This window comes from Callorhinchus milii, unplaced genomic scaffold (assembly GCF_018977255.1).
Source record: "Callorhinchus milii isolate IMCB2004 unplaced genomic scaffold, IMCB_Cmil_1.0 Scaffold23, whole genome shotgun sequence".
Lineage (NCBI taxonomy): Eukaryota > Metazoa > Chordata > Chondrichthyes > Chimaeriformes > Callorhinchidae > Callorhinchus > Callorhinchus milii.
The window spans coordinates 7,783,474-7,803,568 of record NW_024704764.1 but is presented as its reverse complement, the minus strand read 5'-3'; the positions used below and the strand labels follow the sequence as shown (position 1 = coordinate 7,803,568).

General features: G+C 40.4%; 1 protein-coding gene across 1 annotated transcript in view; it reads right to left on the bottom strand.

The window, feature by feature from the left end:
* Positions 1–20,095, bottom strand: part of hdac5 (histone deacetylase 5) — a 113,151-nt gene that overhangs the window by 7,825 nt on the left and 85,231 nt on the right. Inside the window, 9 exon segments of the mRNA XM_042343301.1 lie at positions 752–885; positions 3,524–3,642; positions 6,095–6,192; positions 7,968–8,087; positions 8,436–8,523; positions 9,169–9,224; positions 10,119–10,226; positions 18,562–18,611; positions 19,245–19,365. Coding sequence (XP_042199235.1) covers positions 752–885; positions 3,524–3,642; positions 6,095–6,192; positions 7,968–8,087; positions 8,436–8,523; positions 9,169–9,224; positions 10,119–10,226; positions 18,562–18,611; positions 19,245–19,365 — 894 coding nt within the window.

Below are 20,095 nucleotides of genomic sequence, written 5' to 3'. Positions count from 1 at the left end.
ATTGAGTCCCTTTTGTAAAGTCCGAACTGCAATGCAAACTTTTTTTTGTACATAGAAACATAAATTTACAGCACAAAAGGCAGCCATTCGGGCCCATCGTTTATGTGCTCTCTTTTACACTCTTTTCATTTTAGTCCCACTACCTGCCCTATCCCCATACCCCTGTAGTTTATTCATTTTGAGATAGCCATTTAGTTCTCTTTTGAATGCTCATAAAGGATTCTGCCTCCTCCATTAGCATTCCATATCCTAACCACTCTACGTCAAAATACTGCTCCTAATCTGCCCATTTTCTTGTTTGATATCTTTTAAGTTGTTAAACATAGCTTGGTAAAGAAAAAGATGAAGATTATTCAGTCATGACGAGTTGCGCTGATCAATTACTTAGATGTAATACCTTTATTAGTGTATTAAATCAACGATTTATGGCATTTCCATTTTTTATATCAAACGACCGTTAAAAACACACATTCTATAAATAACAGCGACAAAAAAAATCTCAAATAACCTAAATACCAAACTCCTGAATTACTTGTTTAAAAAAATCACAATATACCTTTTTTTGAAAATAAAGAAAAAGGATGTTTCATCTCTATCAATGGGTGGGAGAGGGGGGGGAGTGGGGGTGGGGAGGAGAGAGAGAGGAGGGGGCGAGAGAAGGGCTGTCAATTTAGCGCCCATGCCAGTTAAGTCAAAGGGGCATGTTTATGGCGTGATCTGGTTTTGATTTCAGCTAGACTGCACTGCATACCTCATTACCCAGCAGGGCTGAAACACAGGCCTCGGATGCATCGCAGATGGCAGTGAGATCATGTCCTCCTTCCAAAGCAAGCAGCACACGTCCTCCAGCAAGCTTCATCAGCTGTTGGGTCAGGTAGCCAAAACCTGGGGCACAGAAACACACGGCTTTATACCCTCTACATACAAACACAGATAAACATTAGGCAATACTTTGTACTCTCGAAAACCCGCCCACCTCCTGCAGATTGCATTTTGCAAATGGTCCGTGGGAAACTGGGAAACGCAACCTATCATTAAGCAAAATCATGCCCGTGAATTTAATTAGGGGACTGTAAAATATAGTTCGCAATAGTCACTGTCGTTCTAAGATTTTTTTAACGTTCAAAAGTAAATATGGGGCATTTAAAAAGCAAGATGGTTTTAATCCTTCGCCTACAAATGCACAGTCCGCTACACTTTACAGCAAAATCCTGTGAAGAGCTTAGAAACGTTGACGATGACGTGATAAGGCGCTTGATCAAATGTGACAGCTATTATAACTTAACGACCTGTAATTCGAACTGGCAGATGCATGGGGTGTCGAAATAAGGCCTTCACTTTTTTTTAAATATTTGTTTTTTTCCAGCTTCAAACAGAGGTAATTGCAACAAATTTTACAACACATGTGGCTTACAAAAGTCAGGTTTGTGTAACAGTAGAACCCATTCGTGGGCAATATTTACTGACAACAAATGAGGAAACTGTATCATAGTCATCCAAACACTTGGCAATCTCACCTAACAAGCGTGAGTCAGTTTCGGTCAATGTTTATTGTCCACTTAATGTCAAACAAGCATTTCCTCCAAAAATAAACTGAGAACGTGTGTTCAATACAAATTTTCTAATTCTTGTTCATTACCACTTTGCAAGTAAGAAAATTAGTTTCTGATTGCAGAGTTTTTTTTAAAAAAAATTGTCAGTTAAGGTCTCACCCTCGTTCAACAGGGAATTTAAACGTTAAATGGCAATGATTTTAATTGAAAATTTCGATTTTATAGCAAGTCACATAATTTATTCTTGCATGGAGAGAGTAAACGGTGAAAATGTATTTAGTTGCACAAATCTTTGCTTGCGAGGATATACAATACAACAACAGCTTGCATTTATATAGGGCCCTTCACGCAGGGTAATATCCTGGAGCACTTGATAGTGGCGGAGTCTGACACCGAGCGGGGGTGCGGGGGGGAGGTGAGCGTAAGCACGATCAAAAAGGAAGGTCTTTAGGTGGGATTTGAAAGTGGGGAGAGAGGGGGCAAGCAAAGGGGTTCAAATCCCTGACATGTGTCTGTCCAGAGACATGTCTACTGCACACGCCCAACGGGAGGAATAGCCTAAACTCAGCATGAGTTCTTCACTTCATGCTGATATAACGAGATAAAAGAATAAAGCTATTCAACATAGGTCAAGGGGCTGTGATTTACCATCCAATTTGCCCGCATAAAACATGCAGGGTTCAGTACAAAGTTTGACTGAAACAAAGTTTCAAAGGGAAAGTGCAAACGAAACTTCGCTTTCTGTTGCACAGCGAAGAACAAGAGGAAACAGACTGTACAGCAGGATGCCTTAAAACAGGATTTAAATGGTTGTGATAATGATTTATGTAACTTTGAGAGCACTTCACAGGTAATACTAAAATACTTCCTTTGAACCTTTCTTCTTGCATAATTTGATCAAAGGCAATGAAAAGTAAAATGCAACACAATATATTACCTTTTTCGAATGAGCTACTTAACAAAAACCTCCTCTCCCCTCATAATGTATGTATTAACCTTGCTCAACAGGAGCTGATATAAAACGAACAGAGTTTTATTAATATGCACGAGGCCTTTCTGTTGCTGTTGCCTGCAGGGGATGAATGAAAGAGCCACCGTCCTGCAAAGTCTTAAGTATCGTGGCATGCTACCTAGGGTCCGCACAGCTTGTAGCACTACCTCAGACAGCAGAGCGGCATAAATAGGCAAGGTGATGCTTTGAAGGTGAGTTAAATGGTCTCTGTGGGGATGTGCAGGTGGACCATAGCTTTTCTGATTGGGGGTGGGGGTGTGGGGAAAGAGGATGGAAAAGAAGAGAAGGGACACAATGCAGCACCGACGTGCTGCCTTCTATTCTGCTGACAAAAAGACTGAATACATTCAAGGCATCACTCAAGAAAGGGCAGAAGTAAAGACATTCTGTTTAGTTGTAATGAATTTCACATTGTTTCCCTTGCACTTATACATAGCCTTCACTTTGCACACAGTCTAAACCACATGTTCAGGAGGCATTTAGTTATATTTTCTCATTTCCAGGAATAGTTCGACTGAAATATTCTGTAATTCACACAAGTAATTTTGCAATGGGGTTACACAATTAAGAGGTAAGAAGATGACGGAATGACTTATTTATGGAGTAAGACTGCATCCGATACTAAACATACTTTTATTGTTTTGATTATTCTTTAAAGTAGTAACTGATTTTGTCTTCAGCTGTAAGATGTTTTAGATGTACAATGGAAGATACATTAGGGAAATTGCACCCAGGCTTAAAGCTGTAAGAGCTATTTAGGAGCTGAAGGCCAATTGAACGATAAGTTTAGAAAGAGTTGGGACTCAGCACTTTAGGAGTCTAATGTATTCCACACTTATCCCTACCACCACTCCACAAACACCCCACACCACCAACACAGCTTTTAAGGGCTACAGAAGTGAAATGGTAAAATGCAGAGAGGAATTTCCACGATGCAATTGATGGTGTTACAACTTACACTTGGCTGTCACTGAGTATCCACCAAGTGGTGAGGGGTGTCCTTCTACAGCATCGAAGCCGGCGGAGACCAGGATAACATCGGGAGAGAACTCGTTGGCTATTGGGATCACCACAGTCCTGAAAGAACAATATTGAACGATGTTTAGTTACAGATTGATGCTGCCTTTACAGCAGCCTTTAGTTAGAATCTTTAACCATTTTAAAAGTGGAGCAGGAATTCCTGCACTTAGGTTTCAGATCGATCTGGCTGGAACCCATTTTCCATCGTTTACTTACTTACTTAGTGTTTTGCGCACTAACACATTGTGTTGGGTAGAGGGTGGGCTTTTAAACTGCTTTTCAAATTCAGTCTGTAGAAGCCTACAAAAGGAACACTGTCTCGTTTGCTGACATTCAGGAAACAGTTTGCTTAAACATTAGTATCAGTTTGTGCCCATGAAACGGTTGAACAGTAGGTGGCTACTGCTCACATTTAAGCGACTCTCGACTAACAAATAACACATGCTCAGACAGTGTAAACTTCAGCCCAGCAGCATTTTATCATCAATTGAATGAGGGCACCGTGGCATATAGAGAGCACATGCAGTTCTGAGCACTCTTTTCCAAAGACTCCCCCCCCCCCTCCTCTCCAGTATCCCTTTGAACCTGTGGTTTAAGTGAATACTTTTACTCTCAGCTGACCAAAGGCAAAAAAAAAAGGGCTGTGCACGACATAGCATGGGATGATTAGTATAGCACATGAAGGTCCTTAGTTCAATCCCTGGGCTTTGCTGAGTTAATTGATATTGGCCATAGCAGTGACCACTACACTTGGCCTCAGTGTTCCTGAGCTAACTGAAGAGATGAGAGGGGGTAAAGGAGGAAACGGTCAGGACTCTTATTCCTGATTGCTGCTGTCAATGTCAAATCTTGCAAATAAAGAACAGCCACTCAGTAAAGGCACCAGGACTGCTAGCAACATAAGTCTCCACTTTGTGGGGAGCAGAGGAGATTTCATTTTTGGAGAGGAGGGGTGGGAGGAGAGAAGAACTATCCATTCAGTCCTTAGATTCGAAACCCAAACTGTATATAATGATCAAATATGGAGGGAGGGAGGGAGGGAGGGATGAGAAAGGGAATCATAAAAAGATAAATATGTGCCTGCAAAGGGAAATGGGTTCAAGGAGGTGTAACCATCCCCTTCTTGCCGCTAGAATCAAACACAGCTCCAGGGCAGCCCCAGAGGAAACATGTCCTGCTCAGTTGACCCGTGTACAGCTGTCAACCAAGGACAACACAAAGTCTTTGGTGACCTCTTTGACTCTGCTGCTGTTGACAAACACAAGGAGCACACTCCGTGAAGGGGAAAGGTTTTTATTAGTGGAGTAAACGGGAGCCGTTTGAGTGACGCAACAAAACCCTTTGAACGGCCTTGAAAGGAGGGCTCTTCGAAACGGTACGGTTCGGGCAAAGCTTGCCTTTCACGTCGAGTCTGTTTAAAATTACGTCCCGTTGCAAAACTGCAACCCAACTCAATTTGTCCGCCATCATCCTTACTATTATTAAAGGTGCTGCTGTAACTGCAGCGGCGCTCACACCAGTTTTTTTTCCCTCTTTTTTGTTTGCAAACAAGAAAATAGAAGACATATGGCCTTTAAAGTCAGTAAGACTCAGCTGAAGTTGGCTGATTGAATGCAGCTCTGGGATAATTTTCTAACATCAAACAACGATGGCCTCTAAGACAGCAGCTGGAACTACACAAGTGTAAGAATGGACCTACGTCTACAAAATTTGTGATATGCTGGGTATGCAAAAAGGAAAAAGGGTAGCCTTCTGGATTCCATTATATTCAATTATCTGATCCAACTCTCGCCTGACCCTATAGCATGCAAGCAGGGAAATTTGACTTCAAGTCTGTTTAGTGTTACCATGCCTGGGGGTCTCTACCACTTCCTGAATGCCCCCCCACCCTACCCTAAATACGCTGCTTTACTTGAACACATTTTCCCTCCTAAAAAAATCCTTTTCTTCTGAATGAACTATATAGTTACACATAATTAACTGATATATATATATATTTAACAAATCAAAGAGTTTTTTTTAAGAAAGTTACCTGCTTCTGACTTATGCCTATCTTTGTGTTTTGAGATTACGTCAAATTCACAGTCTATACTACTAACAACCCCAGCCAGCTCCTCCAGTTAATAGAATTGCTCCACTGCTAATTAGATGCAGATGAAACACCTGGAGCAATATCCTAAAGTCTGATTTCACTGAAAGTAAAATAATTACAAGGTTGAGAAAAAATATCTTAATTGCAGCAATCAATCAATATTTAATCCTCGGGCTTTGAAATTAAACTTTTCTTGTGTGTGTGTATGTGCACAACGCTTAATGAATCTGTCTCTTGTTTTAATTGCATTATTTATTTTACCGCAAGGTTGTTTCAAACTGAGAGCTATGAATAGGCCAAGGAGGAAAGCGTGGAGGTGGCGGAAGAAATGCAAAGTCAGGTGCATGCTGTTTTTCTAATTTCACTGCAAAACGGGAGCAGTTTTCCGACTGTAAGCACAGGCTAATAAAAACTCACCTGAAAGCTGTAAAATACTCCACGTCTCCATTAGGGGGATCCACACCACCTGTCCAAGCTATGTTGACGTTGAAGCCTACGCCAGGCCCTGTTCCAACCTTAACACAGAAAGACATCAAGCTAAATTAAAACGCCCCCGAACAAACGTTTAAAAAAAAACCAAATTCACAGGGAATTCATTTCTTTTGTTTAAATATGTCTTTTTTTTTAATCACTGCTGCAGTTTGGAGTAAGACAAAGAAGTGAATGATTATAAATAATAATAATAATAAGCCTTGCATTTAATCCTTGCCTTTGAGTGATGGCAGAAAAGGGTGATGGGAGAGTGCGAGAGAGAAGGAAAGCATGGATATTCTCCTAACTTTAGCCTGTTTTTACCTCTTTTCGATGCTGATTGACCAGCTGTGGATTTACAGCAATTCTGCTTGAAATTTCAGACTGGATGTGGGTTTGAGCACACTCAACTTTCCAGTACATCGATGGCCCGCTAACATTTCTTTTATTCTCTTTCCAAGTTCATAAGAACACTCGTAAACCATGTCGACAGGTTCTTTTTCCCTCAGTGTGACCGTATGGAATAATTTGCAGAAACCTGTGGCTTTGCCCCCCCCACCCTTGGGAATTGCACTAGTAAAACATTTTCAAGCCTCTAATACGTGCCCCCATTCCCCTGCTGTGTATGCAGTGTAAACATGGCCCTAATGCAACATAACCATCCTTTGTATAGGTATTCACGCAACTTCCAGCCCTGTTCAAATTAAAAGTTTGCAAGCACAAAAGATTATACATGAGGCGAGTTAGCGTCCCCTTGTGTGCTGTGTTCCGCTATACAGGCCACACATAGCGCACACATTTGCTTATTTCGGAAGCCATGGTACAGTGGAGCACTTGGGGAAGCCAGAGTATCCGACACATACAACAAGATCTCAAATATAGCTTATCTACAATCCCAGTGCACCATTTGCAACCCCCAAGAAACAATGAAGGTAGGTAGGCTCTAAGTAATAGAATGACTATTAGCCCAAGCTGTTGAACTGGAGCTTGGGCAAATGTTACTCCATTGCCAGGTACTAGACCTTTGGCTTTGTGGAGCCAAGAGAACAAGAATCAGCAGCCTCTAAACTGCAATTTCCAAGCCACGCTGAAGCCATCACAGGGACGAGTTCAGCACAATTATGAATATCTGCACAATCTAACAAGCACTAGCGTGATCTCAGCAACACCACATCGCTTGCATCAGGTAAACAAGGTACTTCACCATCTGGAATCCGCCCTTGCTTGCAGATCACTTTTCTTTTGAATGAACTATATAATTACATGTAATTGACTGATTTTTATATATATATTTAGTTGCTCTGCGATCGTGCGGACTCGCTCAGTCTGTAGTTAGCTAGCAATGCTTAAACTGAATGCGCAGGCACATAAAACAGGTCATTTCTTACAGTGCCATAGCCACCTTTGATTGCTGTTATTACAAAGAATTATTTAAAGCTTACAATAGTATGTTATGTTATCTTATCTTATCCAAGCTTAGCATCCCCTGACCACCACGAGTTAACAAGCTTAGTGGTGTCCAAACCACATTTGACTAAAAACATCAATGGATGAGGGGAAAAGAGATAGAAAGTGGGATTAATAAAAGGGGCCACACAGTAATACAGGTATCGATGTTACAAACTTTCAACAGGCCGAACTGCCTCCCTTTGTGCTGAACATTTCTCTCTCTAAGTGACCTGAAGAGGGGCCTTTACCTTCATCTATATCCTGAATAAAAAAAAACTTTCAAAGACTTCAATGATTTTGAACGCTGGAAAGGAAACACGATTCAAAGGGTTAATAAGCAACAAATTAATAGCAGTTGGCGGTAACTCACTTCATCTGGGGAGCCGCTACCAGGGAAGAAGTTTCCATCATCATAACGATGCAGAGAAATGTACAGCACATTGGAGTCGTTGTAAAAGGCCTGCTGTGTACCATTTCCATGGTGAATATCCTACAAGTAATGGAAACAAACATATCTATTTTAAAGGCATAAAAATAAACATCTTCTTTCTATTAATTTCCTGACTCCTCTTACAAATTACCTTTTAATTAGCTACGCCGAGTCACGCACTCTTGTATTACGAAACGTCGCCTCCGGCTATGAGAATTTAGATATTTAGCTCTAAATACACAGCAAGATGAAATCATTTGGTCACTGATTGCCTTGAAGTGAAGTGAAAATAGATGTCAAATGTCATTGCCCCAGATCCGTGGACAGACCAGACTTACTGGAAGACCTGGACTGAACGTTAAACTTTGCTGACGATTGTTTGGAGGTTGCGTATAATGCAATACGTACCCAATCCACGATTAAAATTTTCCCGACGTTAAGTTTCTGTTTAAGCAGCTTAGCGGAAATTGCCACGGAATTGAAGAAGCAGAATCCCCTGCAAGTGGAGGAAAAAGATGTTGAGTAAATATAGAGTTATAAACGCTCAGGTGTCAAAACTAAACTTGTTACCGAGACCACAGTCTCAATTTAATAATCTTGCAAAAATAAGCAACAAACTTGCATTGAAAACTCATCTGAAAGCAACTTCTCTCATGAATTAGTTTTGTACTGGTGACTTTTTCGGTCAACTTTTTAAATCCAAAATGGACAAATTTGCAGGGCTGTGGGGAGAGAGCGGGGGAGCGGGATTAATTTGGATGGCTCTTTCGCGGGGCAGGCTCGAGTGGCCGAATGGCCTATTCCTGCTCCTAATTCTTATGTTCTTATGTTCTTTCAAAGAGCAGGCACGGCGGACATGATGGGCCGAATGGCCTCCTTTTGTGCTGTATAATTCTATGGTTAAACAAACAGTTCCAATAGGGCCCACATTCACCTAAGCAATTGGCTTTATATTTTACAAGTGAAAAAATACTGCCAAGTTGTGTGGGTGTGGATTTATGACGCTGGTTAACTGCTTGTTGTCCTTAAATGTAGCCAACTTCGGTCATAAGTCCCCAATGAAGTAGGTTGATCTATAATAATTCATTTGAAGAAACTATTTGAAATGATCTGGGTTGGATGATGATGAGGGTGAACTTACATTGCGGTGGATTCTTCAGCGTGATGGCCCGGTGGTCTGACAACAGCAAAACCGTTCTGTACAAAAATATTAAAAAACATGTAATTCTTCCAACTTATGCCTACAGATCAGTGTTTAAAAAAATGCAAGTTGCTGTTGTTGTTGTTTTGTAATTCCTATAAAATAAAGACATGCGTACTCTGTAATCCTGGCAAATGTGTCGATAAGGCGTCTGAATCAAAAGCGATGTGGAGCTTTCCCAATAGCTCCAAAAACATTGCCCCATCCGGTGTAGTACAAAGCCGCACAGATCAGGTGGTCCTAGATTTGTACACTCTCTGTCATGGCAAAGATAAGGCTGGTACAATGGCCTCCATGCTCATGGGGTAGGAAGGAGACAAAGGCAAAGTAATGTTCCTTTGGGACATCCTCCTGACGTGAAAGGCGCTATACAAATGTAATTTGTTGTTGTTGTTCCTGTTCATGATAACTACACTTTAGCTTCTCGCCCACAAATAGCCTAACAACACTCCCCATCTAGACTCTAAACAAGAAGCATGGCCACTTGGGGAGGCACTGGAAAACACCCAGTAACCATGGAACTACAACCCAATAATCAGTCATAGCGGATAGCAAGCTAGTAACATCAAGCAAGCGCTTCATTCCATGTATGGGGAGGTGGCATGCCCTGAATAACACTCGCCTAGTTTTTATTTTCTAGCATGCAGCTAACCTAATCTATTGCATCCTTTTCCAGATCTACTGGAGAAGCAGAGATGCCAATGAGCGTATCACAACCGCCATCCCAACAGACTTTGCCGATAAATCAGCTACAGATGTTTGCCTGCCTAAAGTTGTTTTTTTTTAAAAAATCGTCAGAAACATTCCATTTGGAATTTTTTTTTAAATTGGATCCTTTCAGTAGGATGTCGGATTCCACTGAGAAATAGGCAGAGTGTTCTCAGTCTCACCTTGAGCTCGCCTGAAGCTACCTTGAATGCAAGTTCAATGACACAGCCAACGGCCATCCGAACAGAACTAGAAGAGTGCATCTCATTCCACACTGTGTCACTGTCCACCTGCAAAAGACAGAACGCAAATCTGGTTTGACTATCAACTCATTAAGCTATCTCCTCACGCGAAGTGTATCAGTAATGAACCACGCCACCAACTAGACAATGGCTTAAAGGACAGCTCATATGAAACCATTTTCGGAGAGTACAGATTAAACGAATAAGACTAAAAATAAAACTTCAAAGCGTTTGGAAACCTTCCAGTTTTTTGTCATCAGTCAAAAAAAAAAAAGGATTTATATAATCCGGCAATCAGCACAATCAAGAGATGGTAAACACATGACAGAGAAAGGGTTTGGAGACCACATTCTATTAATTATGCAACACTGCTTTGAAGAAAAAAATAGAAAGTACAGTCAGTTCCTTCTGAGAAAACCTTCATTTCATAAATACTCATAGCCAGGCCTGTACAAAAATATTGGGAGACTATAGGGATACAATTATGGAATGGAAAAAAAGTTGCATAGTTCATTAATCACCAAAGAAAGAATGGGTGGGGGGGGGGGGGGGGGGGAGTAGCGGAGAGGGAAAAAAAAGGCTAAAACAATAATGAAACAGCTGACTTTTTAAAACAAGCATTTGGGTTTTGTGACAAGAATTTGAGAACTCTAGTGAGACTCGCAAGAAAATGTCTTAAAATCTGACTACATTCTTTTCTCAGTAGCTCCTACAAAATCAGCATATAGTTTTATATTTGGCCGTTACCCCACTTCAACAGGACTCGCAGCTTATATTCACAGCACGTAGACACAGCGTTATGTATACTGTGTCTGGCTGGACCCTTCACCACTTGCCTTGCCTGTGAGAAGCATCATCAAATTCGCTTTCCAGGAGTAAAAGAAGAGTGCGTTGCAAAATGAGAAATGTCCCGTTTGGCACATAGGGGCCAGGCCATTTATAAAATAGTCAGACAGATCAGACCCTTGCAATCATCGGGAAGAGATTAATGAACTATTGGCTTCAAAGGCTCAACAAACATTTCCCAGCCAGGATGGGTGGTGGGTGACTTGCTCTGTAAGAAGATGCGTCATATGGTTTTCTCATCAATGTTCCTGCTCTTTAGGGAAGAACATTATCTGTGCTCAATATTGTTTCAATCCGAATAGTGAATAGGAGTGGAACCCGACCTGCTTTTCCTCCATCTAACCAAGCTGCCCAAAGATCACTTGCAGCCTCACTACCTCTCTGGCTGAGAAGGTCTAACCCAGATCGGGATTCCAACCTGCAACTCTGCAGTTTGAACAGCCTGGTTCTGCACATGCGAAAGTCTAACAGCTTTGAAAAGCGACCACTGTGTTTTAGTCTTCGTTAAAACTCTGTGTGGGCAGAACCGAAGATCAGGTGCTGCCTTGTTTTTTTTATGGCCCAGATTTGAGGCAATGTGGAGCGGGAAATGTAGATCAAGCTTCCAGCTCCATACCCACTATCCTGAAGTGTGCATGCTCCCAGGGCTATAAAGACAGGAATAATTTGACACAAGTTTCTTTTTAAAAAAAGAAACGACCCTTAAGCAACTACGATCAACTACAATGTGCACAAATGTCAACACAGACAATAATGGCAACTTTCCAACATCACCCCCCCCCCCCACCCCTTCCCTCCCACATGCCTTCAATGTGAAAGATCAGAGCATCCGTACTAATATCCTGTTCCCGATCGCAAATGGAACGCAATCAAGGGGTGACTGCCACGTAACTGCATCACAGCACATGCTCGTAAACAGCAGTGGTTTCTTAAGTTTTCCAAAACATTTTTATAGCATAAAAACCTCCACAGCAAGTAGGGTCTGGTCCATATGGGTTTACTGCAAATTAAATAATTTACTCCCACTGGAATATTTGGTTACGCAATAAATATTACGTTTTTCTTCTGCAAAGTAAAGCTCTCTAGTGTCCAATCACTTAAAGCAGCGACAAATACTGCACTTCTGTAGCTTTTAAATAAGTTCGCCCCCCCCCCTCCACCCCATTTTCTTTTCCGTGGATTTAATTATATTTTACTTCTATTGTCTGTTTTCGTTTTGTATTTCCCCGTCTCCTCTCCCCACCGCATTCTGCTGGTTCTTTCCCCTCCTGAAAACGACAGCTCATGTTTGCTGCATTTAAAAGAGTGCGTTTCATTTACCAGGGACAGAGCGGGAATTTGATAATTGCAAAATTAGCCAACCAGAAAATCTCAACCAGATTTTAAATGCACCCAGGCACTTAAAAATACACAGTGACCATTACTGCCATCTTAAACAAGAGGCACACATACAAATAAAATGTACAGTCATTTTTGTAACTTTTACATGCAACAGCTGTCAAACAAAGTTAAAACTCGGCAGCATGCTCCTTTCATGTGGGTTCAGAGTAAAATGAAATCACTCAGGGTTCGAATGACAAACGTAATGTATTCAAGAGGAAACTCCTGGAAGAACAAAGCATTTCTGTTTATGCAAACCTCCTTGCAACCAGTCCCCCCCCCCTTGTCTCGTCCCGTGGAATCTTCTACTGAAGGGAAATATCAGTGTCGGGAAATGGGGGATTTACAAACTTTTTACATCTAGTATCAGGTATGGCATAGATTAGATGCAAAGTGAAATTTCTGTTCCACTTCCTTCACTCCAAAGATCTGAAGGTGAGCCCCCCACCCCACAACCCACCCCGTGCTGCACTTAAGTAACATTTATTTTTTCTTATCAGAGCCCAAAATTTGAATAGTTTTAGCCTTAAGATCATAATCCTAAAATTTAGGATCGTGCAGAAATCCACATTCATCCATAAATTTTTTTACAAAAGTGTGGAAAAATGGCTTCCATATCAAGACCAAATTGAAAACTTTTAATTTTTCAACAAATTTTAATTTTTCAACAAATTCAGTCTTACATTTTAAGACAATGGCCAATGCTATTCCATCAGGAATTTCTAGCCACAGGGTTAAGTGACCAGACTCAAAGCTAGTGAAACAAATTTTATTTAAAACATTAGTCGGCAGATAGACTTTCATACCTTAATGTAGGCTAGACAAAACACTGCTCTAATCCACCGTATCGCCTGTCTGCTTAAATAAATTATTCTTTGATACCAATCCATCCTTCATTCAAAGGGTTTTGTTGTGAAGTGTGTCCGTGTGTCCATTTGAAACCAACGGCATTCAATATATTATTTTTAAAATCCCTGAATGAGACTTTCAAATAAGTAAAACTAAATTATATTGGTCATAAACTAGAGTACAGAAACAAAGTAGATTAGTAACTTTCTAAGAATTAATCTAATTCATTGTGTGCTTGATGTGCAAGTAACAGACTGATGATTTTGTTTTTAAACAGATATCAAAAATGTGTTTCAAATCGAATGAACTGGTGTCTTGAAGCCTCCGTTCTTAGGCAACTGTTGGTTCCTCTTATGAGGATCAGAATTTTCCTGTTGGCTTCGTCAAATTCCATACTTTCGTTTGTGGCAGTGTTCGAAATATTAAGGGATCAAAACGTACAAACTTCTTGCTTCTCTCCAATGAGGCTTCCAATAGATCAGGGATAAATTTCCAGTTCAGTTTTTGTGTAATCGACCAAACCCTCTCTCATACGTGTGGAAAAAAGCAAGTCACTCATTCACGTGATTAATCCAAACAATTAGGAATTCAACTAGGATTTGTTTCCACATCGCGGACATTTTATATTCATTAGGAATGATATTTCTCTTAGGCTCAACATTGTGCATGATTTGTGGTGTGAGATGTAACGTTTTGTTGTTGATTTTGGTAAATAATTAAATTCAGTCTTGATTTTGAAGCAAATTTTCAGCAGTGAATAACAAACGTGTAAAAATACAGCTTCCAGATTAGAACAGAGTTTAAGAATTTCCCCAAATTCTGCACAATCTTCTAAATCTATTCTTGTACCCGGTCAACTAAAGAATTAGACCTCAGGCATTATCCATGGTTCATTTCCATCGAGACAAAGAGGAACCGAGAGATCTGAGGAGCGGAGTACTGATATTTAGCTTGTCTACCCATTCCGCTCAAACACAAAACCCAACCTGACAAAATGCATTTGTGAAGAATGAGAATGTCAAACAGTTTGAGCTTTGTTCATGGCCCAGCTGATTTATAATACGGAAATATTGTGTTGGGGGGCAATGCGGGGGGGATTAAGCGACACCACTGTTCTGCATCATACCTGACCTAACCTAGAAGTGTTTGGCATTGTCACTGGGAAAAAATTCCATTCTGCAGCCCCGGCAGTGGGAGATAGAATTCAGACTCCAAGGGAGTCACACGTGTAAAGCTTTGCTATTTTGATACATTTTAAATCATATTTCATTAGGTCACTGTTCAGCTTTGACATTTGAAGATATGACTCTCCTTTGAAATCGCTCAGAGGCTGTGATAGAAGCAGTGGCTGGACTACAAAGAAACGGAGAGCAAGTATGAAAGGGAAGAAAAACAAAATTCTTTCGCCCCATTTTTAGATTAACCTGCTTAAGACACCAGACTAGTTTGGTCTATTACATAAACCACGGCAGTGCCTGGCTGATTTAGTGGATCTAGAACATTAAAAGAGGTTCGGAAATGGCAACAAAAAGCCAAATACCAGATTTATATCACTTTAATTGCATTAAAAAAAAAGTTTTGTTCGTGCCACAGCTGATTTTTATGTGCCAAGAAACCAGAAGCTTTGAAAGCCTGATGCTGTGGGTCGAGTGTTTGTAGCCCAGATGTCCTACAGTCTCATCAAAATTATTTTTACAGTTTGTGAAGTAATGTGGCTTGAAAAAGGAAATCATCCGTTTAAATCAGTAGAGGCTACACATGATTTTGATGTTGATGCATTTTTTTGTAAAAAAAAATTAAAAATTGTATGCAAAAAAGTTTCAAAAAATTTCACAAAATAAGTTGCAAATAAAATAACTAAAACTTTTTTGTCACAAAATTTATCCCCTTGTATAACGTCTCACAAAAGCTCTCGTTTCTCTGGCAGTTACAAAGAGAATAGATATTGGAACAAAAAAAACTGTGCTAACTTTGAAGTTCATCTCCGAATCTCTCGTGCAAGCCCTGGGAGTGACAGGCTGGAGTGTGAGCAACGCAGAATGAAAAACGATTGCATTAATTCCAGAAAGCCGCTATATTGCATCTGTCAGTAAATGCATTGAACTTTACCAAGTAGACGAAAATAACCTTGAAAGTTTCCATTTGATTATCTCAAAACTAAACGATTGCTAAGTGAACCTACTCCTTTGCTGAGTGCTATTAACTTCAAGACAAAAAAAAAAGGAAGAGTGCAACTGAAAGAATGTTATTGCGGGTCGAACGCTTTTGGGATGAAACTGCAGATAAATCGTTTTCACCTGGGCCCCACAGGTAACTCGCTCTCACAAGATGGTTTAGAGTATCCCTTGCTTTGATTTTCGCCTTCAGATTTTTCCAATTCTCAGATTAATTTCCCTGCTCTATCTGTCCTTGCTCCTTCTTTAATTCCTGCCACAAACCTTTTTTCCTTTGGGTAACTCTACCTCCGTGCCCTTTCCCACTCTGATCTCTTACTGCTTCTCTTTTGGCTGATCTACTCCCTTTTCACTTGATTTACCTCCTGCCCTATCACACTGTCTTTCCTCCTCCCAAATAATTGTAGCTTGCAGTTAAATTAACAGTGAAGCAATGTTGCAAGTCTGAATACACAGCAATTTATTCTTTTGCTGCAGACGACACTGAAAGCAGCAGATTGCAGCGGTAACTTTTTCACCTCTTGAAACTGTTCTCTCGGATTCAATTTTGCAATTTCTGATTTTGCAAGATTAAGGAAAAATTCCAATTACTTCATCTTCCTTAACCCAATTCCTTGAACCTCTGATATTATTCCTCTTAATAGAATTATTCTCTGATGTTTCGAGCAGGGACTAAACTTTTAAATGCATGAAACAAGGCAGAGAATAAAGCCTTTACATCACTGGATCCAATAACGTGATCGTCAGTGCTTTATTGATCAAGACTGGTATTCAGTATTTGGAATTACCACGTTTTAATTCTGAATCTTAACAGAGTTTTTCCAGAGACAGCTCAACACCTGTGTATCAAGGACGCATTAAATATACGTAACGTGCAGATGATTTCATTAAAATACAAATACAGCTTCTCTCAGTGTGTTAACAGTTTAAAATCTGATAATTTGGCATATGGTGAGCTGTGACATCAATCGGTTTCACAGTCACAAAAACTGCTGATCACTAGTCTGTTACCAATTTCTGCCTGGGTAGCAAGGGAAATTGAAGATAGTTTTGATTAAAGGGAAATAAAACAAACACAAGCCTGTGAGAGCTTTGATGTTGGCAGTTGATGAGAACCACATTAACTGGTAGAGAAAGATCTCAACCATAATCTCTACCTCATGATGTACAAGTTAACTCTTTGTTTTCCTAAGGCTATTTCTGTGACAGGTTGAATAGATTTTAACAGTCAACTGGGACTCCGCTTTTTTTTCCTTCAAATTTCTGATCGGCAGAAGTTTTATGGTTGAAAGGCCGCTTTCAAAGTGCCAGAATAAAACGGCAAGACTGAAACTGTTCAGTATTTTGTAACCTTTTCTTTTGATGATTTAAAACAAAATTCAAAAGTTTCATTTTCACTCTGGGCATGAACGGAAGGAAACCCAATCTTTGTTTCTAAGGAGAGGACACTTGCTTGCGACCTTAACCCTTTAGTAAGCTTCAGGTCTGTACCATTACTGACAACAGGAAGTATATAATATTAGATTTAAGTGGAAAAAGGCCCCAATTTTCAATCGCTTTTGCAGGCTTTTTAAGAAGTGCATTCAGGATAAATACTTCATTCTGGGTGGGGTTGTGGTAGAGAAAGGTTGCCAGGGAGAGAGACATTTCTGTAGCTGCACGTACATTTGATCAGGACTTTGGAAAAGTATCTTTATGTATTCCCTTTGACGGCTGAAGATTAGTATTCAGGAAGAGCTTGCGTCTAATACTGGCAGCAGAGAGATTGTGCACGGTGCCATTTCTCAATTTTCAAGAAGAAACAAATCGCAGCAGAAAAAGGAATAAATCCAAAGCCATCTGAGACTGACATGTAAAAAACATGAGGAATGATAGGCAGTCGTGGTGGTTGTGGGGGGTGGGGGGGGGGGAGAGGGGGAGACAGAGAGAAAGAGGCAGAGGAGGGACAAGGATATGGCCCATGAACTCAGCTGCAGTCTTTACTTTGTTGCAACAGCTAAAAATAGTGCCTGCAGTGAAGTGGCGTGCCAGAAACCACATTACTCATTTGAATGTAGAAACGAAGGGATAAAAGATGCTAACAGTGGTGCATTCAAACACAAAGATGCCCCACCACAAACTGAACCGAAGGGCTTGAAATTCATAACATAACTGCAAATGGGAGAACTTTTAAAAAAATAAATAATTATTTTCACTGAGATCTTATGAAATGTTTGGAAACACATTAAGCATCGTGGACGCGTACTACTGAAGTGTCTGTCCCTTGGCTTGAAAGGCAGTGCAGCTACGAAACAGGATTGGAAATATACTTAGAAGGCAGATTGTCCTTTCAATCGCTTCCCTCATACAAAAATAGCTGGGGTTTCCAAGTTTTCTTTCTAAAGTTTAAGTGACGTAGCAGAGCAATATTATAACAAGCTGTTATTAGAGCGTTCCCTTTGTAACTCTACTTGGCTATAGTCAGGAGAGTTCAAACCTCTGCAAAATCTCTTATTAGTTCCAATAAGAACAACCTTGTCAATGCTTGTATAATGAAACACGACTGCCTTCTGGAATGAATGTTACAGAATGCATTAAAAAGGTAACAGTTTACGCACTTGTTGGAATCAAAGCACAATTTGCGCATCGTTTTAACCCTTTGCAAATAGGGTGCAGAGATGCTGGTGCAACCCTCAAAAGAGTCAGTCATTGAACAAAATGAGATTGCCACACCGCCTCGCTCTGCATTTGAGGAGCTCGGCTCGTTCCCCTAATGAACGGTCCCCCATTCCCTTTGTCGGAGTGATAATCAATCAATAAAAAGTGCCAAGATCTAGCTGGTGCGGCTTTGTCAGCAGTGTGCCCCGAGATTGGAGGAGTTTTACTTGAATAGGGTAATAAAATGAAGCACTGCAACTTATACGTGTTCAATCACTACTGTGCACACAGCCCATTCTGAAGTAAATATCTCTGCAAGGCATCAACTACGACCACTATGAATGTTTGTGTATCACAGTTGTCTCGCACCTGACAACGTTGCTGATGTTGGACAAGAAACAGAGCAGAAGGGCATTGTTTGGCCCTGTGCTCAAGCGAAGTCAAACCAAATTTACTCAATTATTTTTAAGCAAAGAGCTATGCTTGACTGTACTCACCCCAAGTCCACCACAGGGTAGCAGTGCATACATCTTCTGTGTAATAGGACCTAGACAAACATGCCAACAAAATACTCTTTAATGCGTCAGTCAGTGGTACAAAGTTGACACTAGTTATTTTCTTCTCTTGGGAAAATGTGAAAAGATAATATAACACTTATGTAACGTTTGGGTTTCTAAGTATTAACAAATGACACAGCCAACTATTACTGAGACAAATTTTAACTGCAGCTTCTGAAATTCTCAACAATTTTAAGCACGGTGTCTCAAGTTTTGAATTGATAAGGGTTAAGACTTTTTTTTATATAAAAATGATATCTTACAACTGGATAAGCTCACATAATCCACAAAGAATGCTCAGTTGGCACAATAATAATAATAATAATCCTTGCATTTGATATAGCCCCTTATCATGTTGTTAAGACGTGATAAGGCGTTAAGACGTCTCAAAGTGCTTCAGAATATACGGTAAAGTGGATTGACTGTTAAGAATAGGCTTCCTTCAGGGCAGCAAATAAACATGACAGGAGATAAGATATTCACGATGCAAGGGACGTTCAACATGGTCAGTAAAAATGAAGGAGTCATAGAATGTAAACTGTTGGCAGGTTTGTGCATTTTCCTGCCCCCACCCCCACTTCTTTTATAGATTAAATTTGAATTATGGGGTGATAACTACATACCTAGCAACTTCTTACTGTCCAGCTTCTGTCTGTTCAGAGGGCTGGTGCCATATAACAATGTGTGGTGTTCTGAATGCACTGTTTGAATTTCATCCAGAGTCGCCTTTCTACCGCGGATTCGCTGCAAAAGTAAGTAGAGAACGATTAACCCTTTGAGGAACTGCAGTAGCATTTCTCCACCCGTCAAAAAGCTTTTTTAAAAAAATAGCAAAAAAACATTTTTCTTCAAAAAAAAATGTTTACTCTGAGAATACTGTCAATTAAAAAGCTTTGTGCTTTCATATACACCCACCCCCACGTTTAAACCATAATATTCACTGCAAGAAATTTACCAGGGAGAAAAAAAAAACCATGACCCCCCCACCCCCAAACAGACATAAAGACAGAAAATATGTAGGTTTCAAACGCTGCACATAACATTCAGTACTCAAAGGGTTAATCGTTTAGGTGGCACTCGTCAGAAATGTCAAGGCACAATGCCAGTGCAGCATCATTGGTGGCTCCTCTGTGCTAACCCAATTTCATACTGGATTCAAATATTCTTTATGAATATGCATAAACTGCAGGTGCTTGTAGCATGAACACTCTGAACCTGTAGCACTCACTGGCTAATTGCTGGTAAGTGCCCTGTAGCGACTGACCATGCAAATAACTTTCCAAATGAAAACGTGTGATGCTCATTTGCTTCGGATCTATGCAGCACTTTTACGCATTGGTTGTTGCTTGGGTTATTTGTCAATTAAAATGGTTGACGTGGCTAACGGTGACTCAGAATTGTGAACAGACCCTGCCTGGAACCTGGAAAAATGCTGGAGCGTCACTGTAATATGTGGTGCGGTTGTGCATGTTAA